This window comes from Apus apus, chromosome 3, assembly GCF_020740795.1.
Source record: "Apus apus isolate bApuApu2 chromosome 3, bApuApu2.pri.cur, whole genome shotgun sequence".
Classification (NCBI taxonomy): Eukaryota; Metazoa; Chordata; class Aves; order Apodiformes; family Apodidae; genus Apus; species Apus apus.
In genome coordinates, this window is record NC_067284.1 from 39,703,254 (window position 1) to 39,721,460 (window position 18,207).

An 18,207-nucleotide genomic window follows, 5' to 3' on the forward strand; every position below is an offset into this window, starting at 1 on the left:
GGTTTAACTTACTGTTTGTAGTAAATAAACAGCTTAGGGTGATTGTAGTTGAAAGTTGTAACCCCTCTGGCATTCAGCTGTGTAAAGCTGCTACAGTAAGTTCACTTAAATAAACATGGAAGACTTCAGTGAATGCAACCATGATGGAACAACACCTTTTGAGCAGGGATAGAGCTCTTCCAGGGGATGGAAAGCTACAGGCTCTGCCACAGCCTTCAGTAAGAAAATGCAGGAAAACATTCTTTGTATATTACTAAAGGAAAATCAGCCACTCCTTTTGGAGGCTTATAAATAAACTTTGAAGTTCAGAAATGATAAATATCTTCAAGTAAATATGCACAGGAGCAGACTTCAGTGCACAGCTACAAAGGCTTGAATGACACAGGCTATTAAATCCACACATGCCAGGCACACAGAGTGGAGCAAGAGACAACTCTTAAAAGGTGTCACACTTAAGTAACATTTATTTTATCAGAGTAGATGGTCCAAGTCAAAAGTACTCATGCAGTCAAGGGGCCCGGTGGCTGTAAGGAACTTTTCCCCAGTTTGTGCTGTGTGTGAGCACTTCCACTGAAGTGAAAGTAAGGCAGAACCAAGATTTAGCAAGGTACAGGCACTTTGTTCCCAGTTCAAGCAGGGAAAAAAAAAAGCCTACATCAGGTCCTGGTCCCCCCCACCCCAAAAAAGCTTCATGTTTGTTAAACAAAATGTTGTAAAAAATAGAGAAAAAAAAAACAAGATACAGAAAGTCAGTGCTCCCTAACCATACACTACTATTTTACGTCATCATACATAAGACCAGAAGTATAAGAAATCATCATTCAAAGCTTACTATTAACAAGTATTCAGTTACCTGGGATATGCAGCAATATGTGTAATACCAAGTGTGTGACAGCAGTACAGTAACAGTCTGACCTGGTATTGCCAACCGTGTCTGACAGCTTATCTAACCGTGCAGTTCAACAATCGCTTGTAGGAAGCAACATAGGAAAGGTATTTCAGATTCCATTGTATCTGGTTACATAAAACAGTGATTTACAAAAACTCCTATACCAAACAATATTCTAAATAAATAGTTCTTCTTCTTGACTATATACAGAGTCCCCATCACATCAGTTATCCAAGAATGGCATGTCTGTGTCCATGGGTGCTGGGGCAAGTTCACATAGATAGAACAGGGTGGCTTCGCTGGCTTCTGCCTCTGTCAGCGGCTCCAGCCGCACCAGTTTGCTCTGGGTTGGCTCTGGGTCCAGGCTGCTCTCCAGGAGCTCATCCACTTCCAGGGGTCTGTCAGCAGAGGAAGGAGTTCCAGCTGAAGAGCTCCCACACTCAACAGCTGAGCCTGGGTTCCCATCAAGGAATGCCAGGAGAGGAAACGCGGTGTACTGTATCAGTTGCGTATCTAAGGGAAAACAATTCCCAAAACATCAGTTCATATGCCGAAGGAAAAAACAAAATCCACCCCACAGAATTTATTAAAGACTAATGAAAAATAAAACATTACAGCTGTTTGTTTTAAATGAGTGATTAAATAATCAGTACATTAATGCATAACATTATTTGTTCAGATTCTCCTGCAGAAACATCCATTTCTTTGCACTTAGTGCAGTGCCAAAAACCTAGAAAGTCTAATACGGATTTCCTTTTGGTTGTATGTTTTTTCAGGTTGACATAAAACTAGACCAAGAGCAAATAAGCAAGATGGTTTTTAGAACAACGCTTGGTCAACTGTTTAAACAAAACACTACAACTAACCTGATTTGGGCCTGGAAACCTGTGTGTCCTGTGAAGTCACTGGACCAGCATTATTCTTGGTAGTTTCTATTCCCTTTGTCTCCACCTGGAAACAAAAGCAAATTCTTATACACATTCTTAAAGCCTTTTCCAATGCAGCTAGAATACAGCTATTAACTAAAAGAGCTTTTTGTTTTTGAAGGGATGCAGTGGGATCAGTCATCCAAACTAACAGACCTTGGATGAGAAAATGTGAAATGGAAAGAGACTTGCTTAAACGAAACCCAAAACCCAAGCTCAAAAATGAACAGGCAAATTCCAAGAGCTAGATCTCTGTTCTACTGCTTATTCTGGTGTTTCTTTCCCCACTAGACAATATAAAAACATTCTGACAAAGTGTGTACCGTGTTTGCAAGTACTCAAACCTTAGAGGATACAAAAGTTAAGAGACTGGTACAATGTGCAGAGCTTGGCCTCAAGGTAATGCAAGTTTCAAAGGACACAATGTGCTTTTCCTTTCTCTGTTTGAAGCCCAACAAACAGGATGAAGTTGCAGCCTCCCTATTCTCATGGAAGTCTTCAAAGCCAGAACATGAAAAACTGCTGTTATACCAGTAAAGAAAACAGTAAAGAATGAACAAAGTTTGCAACTCTCTTGACTGCATACACTGAGCAACGGATTTAAGACTTACTTTGGTATTAGTGATATGATCTGTGGGATTCATCTGCACGGAGCTTGTAAAAAGCTGAGTAAGACAAAACACATCCAAATTTTAGGTATTTTGATGTTGCTATTAAGAACACAAGAACATCACAACTGCATGTGTGAGAATCCCTGTACTTAAATGTTTTCACCCTCTATCAGAGTTTATTTACAGGTAGTTACCACTTTCGCAAACAAAACCTAGCTTTGGAACATAATGGTGTGGAATCCAATGAGCCTCAGTCACAAAGGAAACAAATGGCATTGTGTCTAACTTAGACACACATGGGTTGCTACAGTCTTAAAATACTGATTCTTTTCTACCAGAAATCTGTGTACAATAAGGAAGAACACAACCCCATCAAGTTTGCAAGTGACACCAACTGGAAAGAGCTATCAATACATGGGAAAGCAAAGCTGCTGTTAAAAGGGATCTCAGCAAGGTGGAAGAGGGGCCCAGAAGCACCTACTCGCATCAAGTTCAACAGCCAAATGCATTTAGGACACAAAAACCTCATGTACTGGTCCAGGTATGGGACCAAACAAACATGGAACCACTGCTTGAAGAGGTACCTGGCAGACAACACCCTACCACAAACCAGCAGCATGGCCTTTGCCATGGGGAGGATTGTTCTGCTACAGGCAAAACTCAGCCAGGACGTCAGTGGGAGCAGTTCTTTCTCTGCGTAGCACCTAGGCCACTTGTGGAAGTGCATCCAGTTTTAGGTCTCCCAGTACAAGAGTTTTCCAATTAGAGGGCATCCAGAGAGCAAAAGATGTTTGAGGACTTGTGACATATAAGAGGCTGAGGAAGCCTGGCTAATCTTGTCCAGAGAAGGGAGTGTAACTGCACTCTTCCACTGCTTCAAGAGGTGTTGTGGAGCAGACAAACTCCACAGGGATGGACAAAGGACAAGAGCTACAAGCTGCAGCAGGGAACTTGTGACTGACAAGGAAATCTTAAAGAGAGTCAAGCACTGGAACAGGAAATCAAGAGACTTTGGAAACTCCCAGCTTTGGAGATTTCAGAGTCTGAGTCAACAAAGTCCTGACCAACACCACTGAACTTTCAAGCTGGCCCTGCTTTAAGCAAGGGGGCTGAACACAATGTCCTGCACAGGTCCCTTCCTATCTAAACCTTTCTACTTGATGTAAATCTCAAAATAAATTGAAAACATATACATACTCATAAGAAATAACCTGAAATGGCAGAGAAACTTATAAAAAGAAATACCAAGAACCTTTTAAACCACAGTTCATTAAGAAGATTACAGATGACGTGTTCGACTATTTCAAAGCAACAGTATTAATCTAACTGGTGCCTGAGTTCACCTAGCAACAAATATGAGCAGTAAGAAAGCCTTTCTTCAATCAAAAACTTAAACATTTGTTTGAGCAGTGGTCTAGCACTGAGAAACACATTCACTAACACTCACAACTTTCGTTTTTTAAAGAAAAAAAAACCTGCTGTGTTTTAAATCTATTCTAAACATTAACAACCCACACAAATATTTTCTGCAGTGTATTATCAAAATACTTAAGATAAACAGTGAAAATTACATCGACCAGGAGATCTGGATCTATGCTGAACTGTCGTCCTGATAACATAGCTTGAAAGTCCTCTAAACTGCAGTCGATACTGTCAAGATAATCCAGAAGTTCAACTCTAGAAGACAAACAATATTTTATTGCTGTATCCTTTTAAAAAAGGAAGAGAAATACACAATGAAGTTCTACACAGATGTAACTACACGCTCCTCAGAAATCTTCCCCAGAACTAGAATGAACTAAGTCTTTCATTAGAAATGACCTGTGGAAAAAAAACCAAACAACTTTTAGCCTCTTCAGAGAATCCAAGCAGAGCACACAGGTGCTGTGAAGCAGGTGTCACATCAACATAACATATGACATGACAGCAAAAGAGATTCAGTTCTTGCATCCAGGTAGCCCTAAAGAGCAGCATCTGCCTGGAAGAGCTACACAGATAAATCCTGACAGTTTAAATAATATCCCCAACATTACAATGTCAGATTATGCACCCCAACTCACTAGCCTCACAATGAAAATCAGAGGGCTCACTGTAATATACTTGAACTACAATGCTTTTTAGAAACTGACTGGAATAAAGGTGACCTATAAATGTAAAGTTCTCAATAGAAGCTACTAGCCAGTTTTTTTTAATTTTGTCAAACAATCAGTTCTAATACTCCTAAACAGGCTACTCACTTTCCAAGAAGATTTATATTCTGTGAAATTACTCCATTCTCATTGAGTATGGAATCCATCATTGAGACCGGATCTTCTGCAGTTAAAGCTGACTGGTTATTCAACTGTACAGCACTTGACATGAGTGGGCTTGTATTATCACTGACAGGATCATTAGCCGGGACAGCAACTGATTCTCCACTTTTATCCCCTTGAATTACAGGGGCGTATTCATCTTCGTTATCATCTTCCACAATTACAATATCAGGAGAATGACTACAGCTGTATTAGGAGACAAAAGAATTGAAGTATTTCATACACTCATTGAAACTGGCACTACTTCACTGGTTTAGTTACTTCTCATGTTAGTCAAGCTACTCTAAGGAAATGAACTTTTCCTACTGCTTTTAAATATGAAACATAGCAAGATCCTCTAAATATCTATTTTCCGTTGATACGGTGTATGATGCTCGATACAGTTAATGCAGCTCAGCTAGCAGACACTGTTGCACTACACCACAATAACGAATACTAAAAAGATAAAGGGACATTGGTATTTTTTGCACTAGATCAACTATGAACTCGCATATAAATGTAAAGCATGTACAAAATGGATCAAAGCATATGAGGCCATCAAACTAGACAGACAACATATATTTTGCATCTTTCCTGTTGACAAGCATCAATTCTGGAGCATCCATAACAAAGGCTCTCAGCTGAAAGTGGTAGTTAATTAACCTTCTTATTACCACAAAGGCAACCTAAAAACCAAGAAAGAGTCTCAAATAACTTGCTTTCCTCCATATTCTGGTTTTCTTAACCCGTCAGGAGCTGTTACTTGTGCTGCCCTCTCAGCAACAGCCTTATCTTCGTGAAGCTTTTCTATCAGAGAATACACTCCCAGATATCAGTTGAGTAAGAACAATGGTACCAGTTCAACTATAAGATAGAAATATCTACCTTTTATTCCTTTAAGCATAATATAGACCCTATAAACATAATTGCAGCTCAGGAAACAGCTGCATCTCAATCCCTGGCCCAACTTCCAACAGCTCATAGCTGAAAGATGAACCATTTCTATAGTACAGACACAAAAGCACACAGTCACTAAACACTTGGGACTGAAAAAAATCCCAAACAACCTGAAATTAACTGGCTTAAGAAAGTTCAAAGACCACACCAACACCTGACAAACAGCACTTGCAAATTGTTCTCCATAAAAATCTGTAAAAATAATGGAAATAACTCCTGTCTGTACTCATAACCAACAGTAAGAAGACGTCACTCTGTCTTTGGACAAGTAATACATTTAACAGAAGTGCAACAATACAAATTGCTTCTCACTAGTTTCTGTCCTCAGCATATTAATCCAACAGCCAAATAACTATTTGGAACAACTCCAGAGGTCAATAAATCAGAATTTAGTGGGAATTCACAGATTAAACTTCTGTATGTGCAAGAGTTCTGAGTAATTCTGACCACTTCATTAAAAAAATTATATAAGACATCTGAATTATTGCATTTTACACAACACTGAAAGCCAATTATCTATAATAGACTTCTAGAGACTTCTTACTTGGAAGAATCTGAAGTGGTATCTTCACTGGCTTCTGGTGTAATGGGAAAATGTTCTTCATCACCCATGGGGTTTTCTTCATCACCCACATCCTCAGTGACATCATAAATAATTATATCATCTGAAATCTGTTCCCTTTGTTTTAAGCCCTCATTTCTCTTGAGAGGTACCTTAGGAGAGTCAGGGGACAGAAGGACAATGAGCTTCCACATTCTGACAGTTATTTTATCTTTCAATGCTTTAAGTCTAAAGAGGTGTAAGAGCTTCCCCACAGCTCAAAAATTACAAACTGTTTATATATATATATACATTTAATAGAAGAAAACATACAAATAACTGAACAAGCAGAAAAAAGCAGCTACAGGGAAAAAATACTGCCAAATACCACAGAATAAAAATACACCGGCACTGTCAGCAAAAGCAACAAAAAAGCTGTGACAACAGGACTGCACAAGAACTAAAAACATTAAAACAGTGACTGTTATTTAAACAGTACTTTGTTAAAGTAACATTATTTGGACATCAGAAATTAACTTTCAGAGCATGATGCATTCAAATGGTACAGGAAGTTGAAAACATTTTGTTTGGTTGGACACTGCCTCAGAGAAGTACATACTAGATCTTTGTCCCTGTATGGGGGTAGGGATGCCTAACTCCCAGAAATAAAATCACAAAATACATATACTATTTCTAAAAGCACTGTTGTTGAAAGCAAACTACTTTCAGTAGGATCACATGGAGCTGTATTTAACATACAAGTAACTGGGTTATACATGCTTTTATTGTGAATAGCAATTACCAACACAGTTGTCTTCTGAAGAAAACACAATCTGGCATATCACTTCCAGAAGCTGATAGCTCTCAGTACACAGCTATGTTCTACTCCCCATAAGACAAACTACTTGATCTGTTTGTCCTCCTTCCTTCATCACATCAAAGAGTACACATAAAAGAAAACTTACATGGTGGTTACTATCAGCTGGTTCTTTCACAATTTGTTGAAACACATTTGACTTTGTAGGCCCATTAGTGTTCAGAAGTAGAGGCCTAAATCAGAAAGAATAAAGGATGAAAGCAATCTCAAAAATAATTATTTGGCTTTAGTCAACAAAACATGTCAGCATATTGACTGGACAGCAAGCTTCCAAGAACATACTTACCTCTTGCGTTTTAGGCTCACTAGCTGGTTATTCTGCACCAAGGTGACAATAAATTGTACAATCTATAAAGAACAGAACACTAGTGTTACTTGCTCTACTCTACAATGGCTTATCTTAGCGTCCCAAGATATCTTACAGCAGAAAACTTCAATAATAAAATCTATACATAAAGAGCAGAATCCTTATTTTGTGTAGTAACTCTCATACAAAAGTGCTCAGCAAAATTAAAAAAACGTAGTGATCTAGAAAACACTACTGGTAAAAACCGAAGAGTTATTCAGTTGCCTGGAAGGTTTTTCTAAGAGTAGATTTTTACACTACATCTTTTACAGTACACAGAAAAACAACCAGTAACAAGAATTCTAATAGGCAATGACAGAAGGCACATAGGCATATTGGCTGTATACACAACCTGTATCTGCTAGAGTTCATTCTGGCAAAAAGCAGATTCAGAAAATATGACATGAACACTAAACAGTACTCATCAGATGCACTTCATTTTCAAATGTTAGATTTTTCTCCCCTTATGTTTTATATTTAAGGACTAAATGTAGGTATCTGGCTTGAACAAACTGGGAAAGAAAAAGCAAAGTGTCTGCCACAAGGCTGCTTTTGGTGTTGCTGTTTCTGATACTCCAAAAAAAGTACAATCTGTACACACCACTTGTCACTGATCTTCACTTGGCCATAACTGACTACAACTTTTTGACTATGACCATCCAGCCAACTACTTATCCACTGAGTGATCCACCTCTTGAGTTCATCATGTCTAATTTAGCGACAAGGATGTCATATGGGACAGAGTCAAATGGTCTGCAGAATTCCAGGTAGATGACATCGCTTGCTCTTCCCATATTCACCAACACTGTAAGCTCTTCACAGAAGGCCATCAAATTGGTCAGGCATAATTTGCCTTCAGTGAAGCCACATGGGCTGCCACCAATCACCTCCTTCCTTACCATATGCCAGGAGGATCTGCCCCATGATCTTGCCAAGAACAGAGCTGAGACTGACTGACCTGTAGTTCCCCGGGTCTTCCTTTTTTCCCTTTTGAAACATGAGGCTTATGTTTTTCAGTCAGTGGGTACCTCACCAGACTGCCACGACTCTATGGACAGAGGCTTAGCAACTGCATCCCCCAGCTCCCTCAGGACCCACGGATGGGTCTCATCAGGTCCCACAGACTTGTGCACCTTCAAGTTCTTTAGATGGTCATGAACCTGCTCTGCTCCTACAACAGGGAGTACTTTGTTCTCCTAGTCCCTGCTTTCACCTGCTGTGGCCTTTGTGATGAGGCTGGAGCACTCATCAGAGAAGACTGATGTAAAGAAGTAATTGAGAACTTGTCCAATGGGTCTCGGAGTGGCTGAAATCCCACATGAGGACCAATGCTTGCCAACATGAGGTTGTTCCTATCTGTCTATAAAAGGCCTCATCCACTTGGTCTTCCTGGCTGGGAGGCCTGTAGCAGATCCCCGCTTTAATGTCCCCTGTCCCTGCCCTCCCTTTAATCCTGACCTACAAGCTCTCAGTCAGCTTTTATCCATAACCAGGTGGAGCTCCATGCACTCCAGCTGGTCACTGACATAGAGGGCTACGTCCCCTCCTTGTCCTTCCTAAACAGCCTGTAACCTTCAAACTCCAACACTCCAGTCATAGGAGCCATCCCACCATGTCTCAGTGATGCCAACATTGTAGCCCTGCAGGCACATGCATGTCTTTCAACTCCTCTTGTTTTATTCCCCAGGCTATGTGCGTTTGCACTGAGGCATTTAAATTGGATCCCTAACAAAGCTGACTTATTGGCTGGAGTGGCTGGAATTTCTTTGTACTGTACTCCAGGTGCTCTCCTGCTGACGACCCATGATTCTTCTCCAGGCTCTGGACATCTATTGCTGGCACTGGCATGAAACTGGTAGAAGTGAGATGCACTGAGGTTCCCCTTCCCAAGTAGCTTTATTTTAGAGACCTCTTCTCTGTCTTGGTAAGCCTGTGATTGAAAATGCTCTTCCTCCTCTCTGACAGATGGACCCCATGAGTTCCCATAGTAGACCAAGTTTAAGACGCCAAATCCCTGGCTGTGGCACCAGTCCTGTAACCATTTCTTGATTTGCCAGATTCAACTTTCCCTTTGAAATCCCTTCCTTTGACCAGCAGGACTGATGGAAAAACTGCCCACATTCCAGAGTCCCTTACTGCCACTCCCATGGCTCTGTAATGCTTCTTGATACTCCTCAGACTGCTCCTGGCTGTATCACTGGTGCCCACATGAAACAACAGCAGTCAGTGGACTGTACCTTTTGGTAGGTCATAAATCTCTTAAACTAAGCTAAACTAACATATTATCAGTGGGTTCCACTCAATAATCTATCCTTCTGGTAACTTCAGAAATATGCAGTCTGTGGGTCAGCTAAGTGGGACAGTTGTGAATACCCAATACAAAAAACCTGATTCCTAAAGTGAGAAAGGTTTTTTTCCTGAGATCATCCAACATAGAATATCAGTCACTCAATTCCTGAAGTAACACAAAATGGATGGACCACTTTAAGGGTACTTTAATGAATGATGTACCACATTCTTTAACCTCTTCCTCAAACTTTTTTAGAACAGTTTGGCCTAATCTTCTGCTTATGAGATGAAATACACGATGTTTGTCAAGATTTGTTCACCACACACCAGCCTGTCGTTTCTTTTTATCAAAAAGACATTTCACACACTACAAAAGATTGAGGGCAAAGCAAAGTAACATGTGGCACAGTACTCCTCATTCAGAAGCACTCACTCATTAATTGAAGAACCCTGAATGAAGTCTTACCTTCCGAATAACTTGCTGTTGTTGCAAGTGTTTTGTTCTCAATTCTGTCACCTCCCTCCAAAGGGATTCATTCTCCCTGTTTGAAAAGGATGATTTAGAAGTCAAACTAAAACTAAGTTTTAAAATATTTACATTAATAATTTTTGTTAAAGATCAGCTGCCTTCCTTAAAGTTCTTTGAAATGTGTTTTAGATTGTTGGAGGGGAAAAAAGTGTCAGTCAGCAGCCTTGGCAAATCATTACAAAATGGACACCCAAATACAACAAGTAAGACTGCAAATAATTTCCAATCCCCTTATAAAAAGAATATCCCAAATTTGGCAATGCTAATTACAAATAAATCTAGTATTTAGAAATTTACTATTTTCTTTCATTTCCCATAACAAAGTTACCTTCTCTTCTTCCTTCTAGTAATGAAACCCCAAGGAATTAAATAAGCAAATAAGCAAAAAAATAATCTATCATACAACTGGCTTCTGCCAGCAGCAAAAGACCAAACAACATAAAAATGCAGTTTCTTCTCACCACTAAGAAACATTTCTTCACCTACACCAAGCCTGTTTGTCCTCCCTCACGCATCTATTGCTTGATGCAAGCCACCTGTCAAGCAACAGTGAAATCCACCTTGAGAGCATCTTTAAAGAACAAGCTCTCAAGTAACATGCAGCAGCAGGTCATCGTAACAGTTGTCCCTATTAGCTCCAGGAAAAAGGTGTATTAGGTGCCAAAAAATCACGGCAACCCAGCAGAGATGGCAGTTTTCATGAAACACTGCCATTTTACAAAACTTGGTTGTTTCATCACTCACAGGAGTCCAGTTACTGAGACAGCATAAAAACTACTGTCAAGTGGCCAGTGTTATTGTATCCACTAACCTCTTTAGTTTCCAACAGTATGAAACACATTAAGAGGCAGATAATGAAAACCAAAAGCTCCAATGAATAAGGAAAGACAACATACCACCTTCCTATCTTTTACAGTTTCGTTTTCAACTCAGATGCATGGCAAAAACCAAGGAAAATCTCTCCACTGGTGTTTGTGTTTTGGGGAAACCTTAAGCTAAGTTTTTATCAAGTTTATTATTCGCTCCTCAAACTCCTCTGATGTCCAACATACAATCTAAGAGTACAGTTCCATCACAAGTTTAACAACTGAGGTGAGAGATTCTGAACTTTCTCAATTTCTCACCAGCCTTAATAACGTTTTGTTATTAGAAATAAAAAAATATTTATACATTAGAAGACTAGGTCTTCTGATTTAGCTTGTTTCCATCTCAATAATTTTAAACTCATGGGATAACAATATGGATTCCAAAGACCAACCATTTCATCCTCTCATCTCTACAAACTGTGAGGTAGTTAGCAACTGGATGTCATTTTAGTAAAAGTCAGCCCTGCTCTGGGCAGGGTTTTAGACCTGAAGGCCTTCTGAGGTTCCTTCCAACCCAAATCTCTCTATGATTTGAAAGGGTGGATATGAGCATCCTTACTCTAGACTGGCCAGATTTTAATAAAGACTCTTCCTAGACAAAGTAAGTTTGCCTCCTATCAGTCAAGTAATTAGAACTGAAGACGAGAAAAGACAGCATTTACTTCTTAAAACTTGGAACTAATCACTAACCTCTGCCACAGGGGTACACTACCATTTATGTTCTCAACATAGGTAAAGAAGTCCTGAGATAAGTTTTTCTGTTGAGGTGCTGTGACTTACAGTGCCTGACTTAATAGGATATATGAGCATAAAGTCATTTATGACACATGTAACTCTTACTGTTGAGAATAAATTGTAATTACTAAACAGGTAATAATGCAATGTAAAAAATACTCTTTACATTTGGATTTTAGATTCTGTACCTCTGTCATGGAGGTAACTAGAGAACTTCCAAATTAGATTTCTAAACAGATTTTCATAGGCATTAACTCTTCTGAAAATTTTAGCAGAGGGGGAATGAAAAAACAACAGAAAAATAAAAAGCTATGAGCAAAGACATTAATTGCAGGAAGAAAGTATTATAAGCAGTTTGCACAAACCAAACGCTGCCTCAAATTAAATATAGTAACTAATTCAAACTCGAAGACAAATTAACACACTTTATACTAGGAGCTGATTTGAATATTCAGCCTCAGCAGCATTATGGAACTAACATTTAAGGTGCTGTTTAATTGCCCACTATTAGACAGTTCTTCAAACACCAACACTGCCTATTACTTTTAACCATATCAAAATACTAATTTTTAAATGTAATTATTTTATTGAAATTTACTTTCCTAAAGTAGTGTTTAAAGTTAGGGTATAAGAAATCAAGAGACACCTAAAAATAGGTGACTATCTGATATCTTTTATCAGAATTTCTCTATTTTAGGGATCAGTTGCTGATGGAGCAACTTACCTCTTCAAAGCAGACAAACGAGATTCAATAGTTTCTTGTTTAATTTGCACCTTTTGAGCATTACTTATTATTTTGGAGATATCTTCCTGACGTATCTTGTTTTCTTCAGGTCTCGAAGAAACCTTTAAGGGATTAGAATCCAGAAAAAAAAGTTTCCTTCATTGTTAACTATTACTCTGTTTTAGTGATCAAGTACATTTTACTCCAGTGCCAATAAACTATGCATTTAAATTAATAATAAACCAAGCATCAAAAAACAATACAGAAACACCAACATGTCCTCTTACTGCTGTCACCACATTAGCTTTGGTTGTTACAAACACTTGTGTACATTCAGATTCTTCAGGCGTTCTCCTCAGTGCTTTACTTCATCACAACTGCTTCACAATAACCCAGTGTTAATAGGCATATTTCTCTCACTACAGGCTAACTTGCCATATTTCTGTTAGGTATCTACATTGACCTGACTCACAACAACACTAGAGCACAGTTTATAGGTTTGCTCCTTTGCTCCCTGATCTCTCTCGTGGAAAATTTAATGCTACTTTGCTCTGGAACAAGCTACATAAACAAGCAGACTGTTACAGTATTGATAGTCAAGTCAAAGCATGCTGTGCACTTCTAATACCCATTTGCAAAATGTTATACCTGCAGAACTCGCTCATTTTTGCCACCTGTGAAACTTAATGACAGCAGAGCAGGTTAAAGGACCCCAGTCATACCCCTCAAAATATCTTAAATAAGTCAAAATACCTACGAGAGCAGCGCAGTTTGCTCTGCTAAACTCCAAGCTTACTTGCACTCACAATCCTGTGATTAGCTTGACACAAACTTTGCTATTCATTCATACTTACTAGAGGAACATTTCCATGTACTGAGTTTTCACTAACCTTCCTTTTAATGTGTTCCAACAAGTCCTCCCGGCCCTGCTTAAAATACGGGTGCTGAAACTCTACTGGACCATCTCGCTCCAGTTTGACAATCCCAGATTCAACATGGACCACTTTACGGAAGCCATCTTTAAAAAAAAAGAAACAAAAAAAATATTCCAACACAAAACCTCTCAAAACCCACATTAAGACATTCAAACTACACCGTTCCAACTATCCTGTTACCAGTTTTGAGGTTGAGACAGTATCCTTGTTGCAGAGAACACACGGTCACGGAAGCTATAAATTAACATGTACAGGATCTAGAATTATGCTTGAAAACAAAAACCCAAGTACTTACACATATTTAACTGTCTGACAAAGCTTGCCATGTTGTTGTGCTTGAAGTATTTGGGCAAAATCTCTTTTGCGAATCTCTGTTGATCCAACACCAAGAAACTCTGGCCATTCTAGAACAAGAGAAACATATTAAGTTACTTTAAGACCATTGCAGAACACACTACGGGCTTTTAGAATTAATCAACAGATAGGAATGTTTCCTTTGTGCACGCAGTATGTAACTGATCTGCTTGCCTGCAACTTTCCACAACAAAAAGTGTACAAACCCTGCAGTTGCAAAGCAACCATGTATTATCAGTTTACAACACTATATCTGAAGGGTAACACCTCTAGTGTTACTCACTGCTTCCTCAAAATATGAGTTGTTTACCAACAATTACCACATTTTCACTACAGGACAACACTATCAATTTCTTATGTAGCTTCAAAGTTTCAGGAAGGAATGTACCAAGGCAAGAAAAAAACCCAAACCAACAAGGTGAAAGCCCCTTCTGCCTTTTGATACAAAAGCATGATTAGCTTGATAAAACTTGTACAGCAGATGGGGCTGTAAAAGATCTCAGGGTGTCCACTGGGTTTTGGAATTACCAAAAAGGTAACCAACCAAAGCAATAAACCCCTCCTCCTGGGATGCCAGTTGTGAGGGAGGACTGATCTTTTATTTCATCCAGGGACTTTGACTAAAATAGAAGGCTCAGCTCTTTGCTCTTTAGCGACTGTGCTCCATTAACTAAAGGACAAGTAATTGGCAGAATCCAAATTAGCTACTTCAAAATGGTTTAGATTTTGTATGTATATCCACAGTACTCTCACTCTGTATTTATTTAACGAGGAGACTGTCACCTTTGACAAATGTCAACACTGATACTGCATCTTCTCAGAAGCCTTTAGTTCAAGGAATCACATTTGTTTCTCACCCTCAAATGCTAGCAGGTACGACCTCAAGAAACCTGAAGAATAAACCATGAGACCATGCAAAGATCCTTGCTTAAGCTTGCTTCTGACAAACCAGCAAGTATTGCCAGAAACAGGATTTATAAGCAGCTCACTACTGGATGACTTAGGAGCTTAACACTGAGAGGAGGGTAGGAAGATTAACATTACCCAGTAATGCCTACCTTGCTGAGAAATGGTCAGTGGAAAGGAAAGGGGAAGCAAAAGAAGGCAGGGACAGGTAAGTTTAGCCACTGTATGAATGAAAATCACCATCTGAAGGTACTCAAAAGGCACTACAGTGACCTGTGATGCCAAGAGACACCTTTCAAGCAGCACCTCAATTCACTGTCACTTTGGTATTATTCAGGCCTAGTTCAGAAGAATCTGGGAAATACTCCTAGCTCGTTGCCCTGACAGTCATTTACAGCAAGGCTGTACAGATATATTTAGGCCTGATTTGAACTCGTTGAAGACGAGTTACTACATAGCTAACTACCATTTCCAAGCTCTAGTGTTACTGAGTGTTGCATACAGCAATCTTTCAAGCATTTAATTTTGTATTTCTAGTGTGTGTTTCCATGGACAACATGTACCCATGGCTTCACTGACATATGCATGCAGGGAGACCATTTCCCAATGGTATTTATCCTTGCAGCGTAAAGATATGGACTCATAGAGGAGGAAAGTGAACACTGTAGTAACTGTGTTCTTCCTCCCTTGTTATATTTGGTAGATTTTCTGTATCCCATAATATTGACTTGGTATTTTTAAGACATCATAACTTGTGTAACAAGTGATCTCAATACCTTCCCCCACCGAAGAACTGCTGGATACCAGTAACATCAAGTGTGATGAGAGAATCTTCCTTCAACAGTCTTGCAGAATCTCAAACAATCAGTCTTTATTTTTAATTAAGAAAATAATACAAGGACAGCTAGTAACAGCCTCGGTGTGCTTATTTGAGATAAACACAATGAATTTGGGAAGTCTCCATTAAAAGGGTAAGGTGGCAAAAATGGCACTTCTTAAGCTAGAAAACATCTGAATCTTCCTACAGCCCTGAGTATCTCTCTTCCAGAAAAAAAGAAAAACTAGAAGTAGTCATAATCTACCGAGTCTACGTGCTTCCTTCTTCTGGAAGTTTTGGCCATTTTATCATTGCTTGAGCATTTAAAATAAAGTCAGCTGAGAGCTGCCATCTCAACACCACTTGAAGATGTTCATACAGTTTGAGAACAGGATTCTTTAAAATGTATTTTAGACGTATATACGGCATCGAGAAAAATAAAGGTGTTACTTTTAACAACTGCTTAGCATTTATCACAAGTGATGCTTACTGCAGCAAACTTGCCAGCGCTTCGCTACCTTCTAAGAAGATGGTTACTTGGAGGGAACAAGCAACGATCAAAGCAGATGGATACCAGCACGTTTAATCTGCAGCTCCCAGGGCTGAGATTTCAGGGACTGAAATAAACAGAGGACCCGCCACCCCTCCCCCACTGCTACCGATGGGCACCTAGCGCGACTTTCCTCCGGAGGAGTGCAGCCCGTGCTGCGTCCCTCCCCCAGCACAGGGCGGCGGGGAGCTCCCCGCTCCAGCAGGTGGACCCGACACCCGTCCCGCCGCCATCCCAGCGCTGCAGTTGTCGGCCCCACGTGCCCGCCCGCCACTGCGCGCGGCCCCCCCCCCGGTGTCACCCGGGGGAACGGGCCCTGCCCGCCCCGCGCTGCCCATCTCCTCCCACCCCGGAGCAGGGCGCTGTCCCGCAGCCCCCGGCTCACCGCACATCGACCTCGCTACGTGCCGACCGGCCAGGCCGCCCGCGGGGCTCGACCCCAGCGCAGCTCTGCGCTCCGCGTCCTGCGGCTCGATGCCCGCCGCGTGCCAGCGCACCGCGACACCCGGCCGCTCTCGGATCCCTGCGCTCGGGTGCTGCGCCCGCCAACCGCCCCTCGGGAGGGGCGGGCGAGCAGCTTCCCCGCTTCCCACCCTTGGCGGCCCGGGAGCGGCCCGGGACGCGCCCCCCCCCACACCCCGGTGGGCACCGGCGCTCTGGCTTCCCAGGCGCCCGCATCCAGAGACTCGGGAGCGGCTCAGGGCTGGCGAGGCCAACCACCCCCTCCCGCTCGGGCTGGAGGAGCTACAACGGCTCCGAGCAGCCGCACGGCGGCTAGGCCGGAGGAGGGGAGCCCGACCAAACCAAGCGGGCGGGCCCGATTCTTCCGCCCTCCCCACGCGCTCCGCGGCTCCCTGCCTGCCTGCCTGCCCGCCCCGCCGCCGCGGAAGGCTGGCCCGCCACCCGGCCCTCCCCAGCGGGCCCGGCCGCTGCCCCCGGAGGCAGTGGGGGGGGCACCTCCCGCGCAGGCGGGCGGGGCGGGCAGCCTCCCGGCGCCGCACCTGGCTCCAGGTGATGAGCTGGCTGCTGGGGTCTTCGCCCACCAGCGCCCACAGCTTGCTGAGGAAGGCCGGGACCCCCGCGCCGGCGGAGGGCTGGGGCTGGGGGGGCTGCGCCTGCTGCTGCTTCATTGTGGCTCGGCAGCCGCCGCCGTCTGGCCGGGGGAGGGGCGCGGGGGGAGGAGAGCCCGCCGGGCCCGGCCCCGCCCCGCCCGCGCCTGCGCACCGGGCGGTTACCGCATGCGCAGCCTCCCGCCGCGCGCGCGCGGGCGCGCGTGCCGGCCCTCCGCCTCCCCCGCCCCTCCCCGCTTTGCCCTTTACATAACGGCCCCACGTGCGCCGCTCTCACGTGTCACAACAGCGCGACCGGCAGGGGCGGGGCGTGGAGAGGTGGGTGGGGCCCTCCCATGCAAACGAGGCAGGGCCAGGGCCAATGGGAGCGCGGCTCTGCCCCGGGGGCGGGGCCAGGCGGGGGGCGGGGCGCGCGCTCCCGGCGGCGGCCCGGGCTGGGCGCCAGAGGAGCGTCGTGGCAGGGGGATGGGATGAGCCGGGGTCCGGCCGCCAGGGAAGCTGGAGCCCTCTGTCTTCGCAGAGGACACACAGGACCGCGCAGGAAACCATAACTGCAGGTCCTGGGTGCCTGAGCGTTCAGCCCGTTGCCCAGGGCATGCAGCGGCCTGCTGCAGCTCTGACGGCATCTTCTAAGGTGCCCGTCCCTCTTCCCCCGCGGTCCAGCACCACACACAGGACAGGGCTTGGACCTACGATACAGCGTGTGTGAGCAGCAGCTGTGTAAAACGTTAAGGACAGCACTGCTTCCTTTGGGAGCCCCTCCACTGAGGAAAGATCACGCAATCACTTTGTTTGGAAAAGACCTTTCAGATCAAGTCCAAGTTTTAACCCAGCACAGCCGAGTCCACTACCCAAACCCTGTATGTAAGCTCCGTATCTACATGTCTTCTAAATACCTCCAGGGATGGTGACTGAACTACTTCCTTGGGCAGCCTGTTCCAGATGATGCAATCCCTTCCCCTCAGACAGTACCAAACACAATGGAGGTGGCATC

At 42.9% G+C, this 18,207-nt stretch overlaps 1 protein-coding gene across 4 annotated transcripts; it reads right to left on the reverse strand.

Annotated features, from left to right (window-relative positions):
- Positions 1-436: 436 nt before the first annotated feature.
- On the reverse strand, positions 437-17,313 carry HSF2 (heat shock transcription factor 2). Of its 4 annotated transcripts, none has more exons than XM_051614096.1 (13): positions 17,145-17,313; positions 13,812-13,920; positions 13,472-13,599; positions 12,582-12,703; positions 10,194-10,269; positions 7,379-7,440; positions 7,181-7,265; positions 6,219-6,388; positions 4,664-4,924; positions 3,998-4,103; positions 2,427-2,480; positions 1,756-1,840; positions 437-1,402 (listed from the first exon to the last, which is right to left on the reverse strand). In XM_051614096.1, the coding sequence occupies exons 1-13, from the start codon at positions 17,271-17,273 to the stop codon at positions 1,113-1,115; spliced, it is 1,677 nt and encodes a 558-aa protein (XP_051470056.1). In that variant the 5' UTR covers positions 17,274-17,313; the 3' UTR covers positions 437-1,112. The 4 variants fall into 4 exon arrangements, 3 of the variants coding, with proteins under 3 accessions (XP_051470056.1, XP_051470058.1, XP_051470057.1); XM_051614098.1 differs by lacking the exon at positions 17,145-17,313 and adding an exon at positions 16,084-16,278; XM_051614097.1 differs by lacking the exon at positions 2,427-2,480 and having other exon boundaries at positions 17,145-17,287.
- Positions 17,314-18,207: the final 894 nt, after the last annotated feature.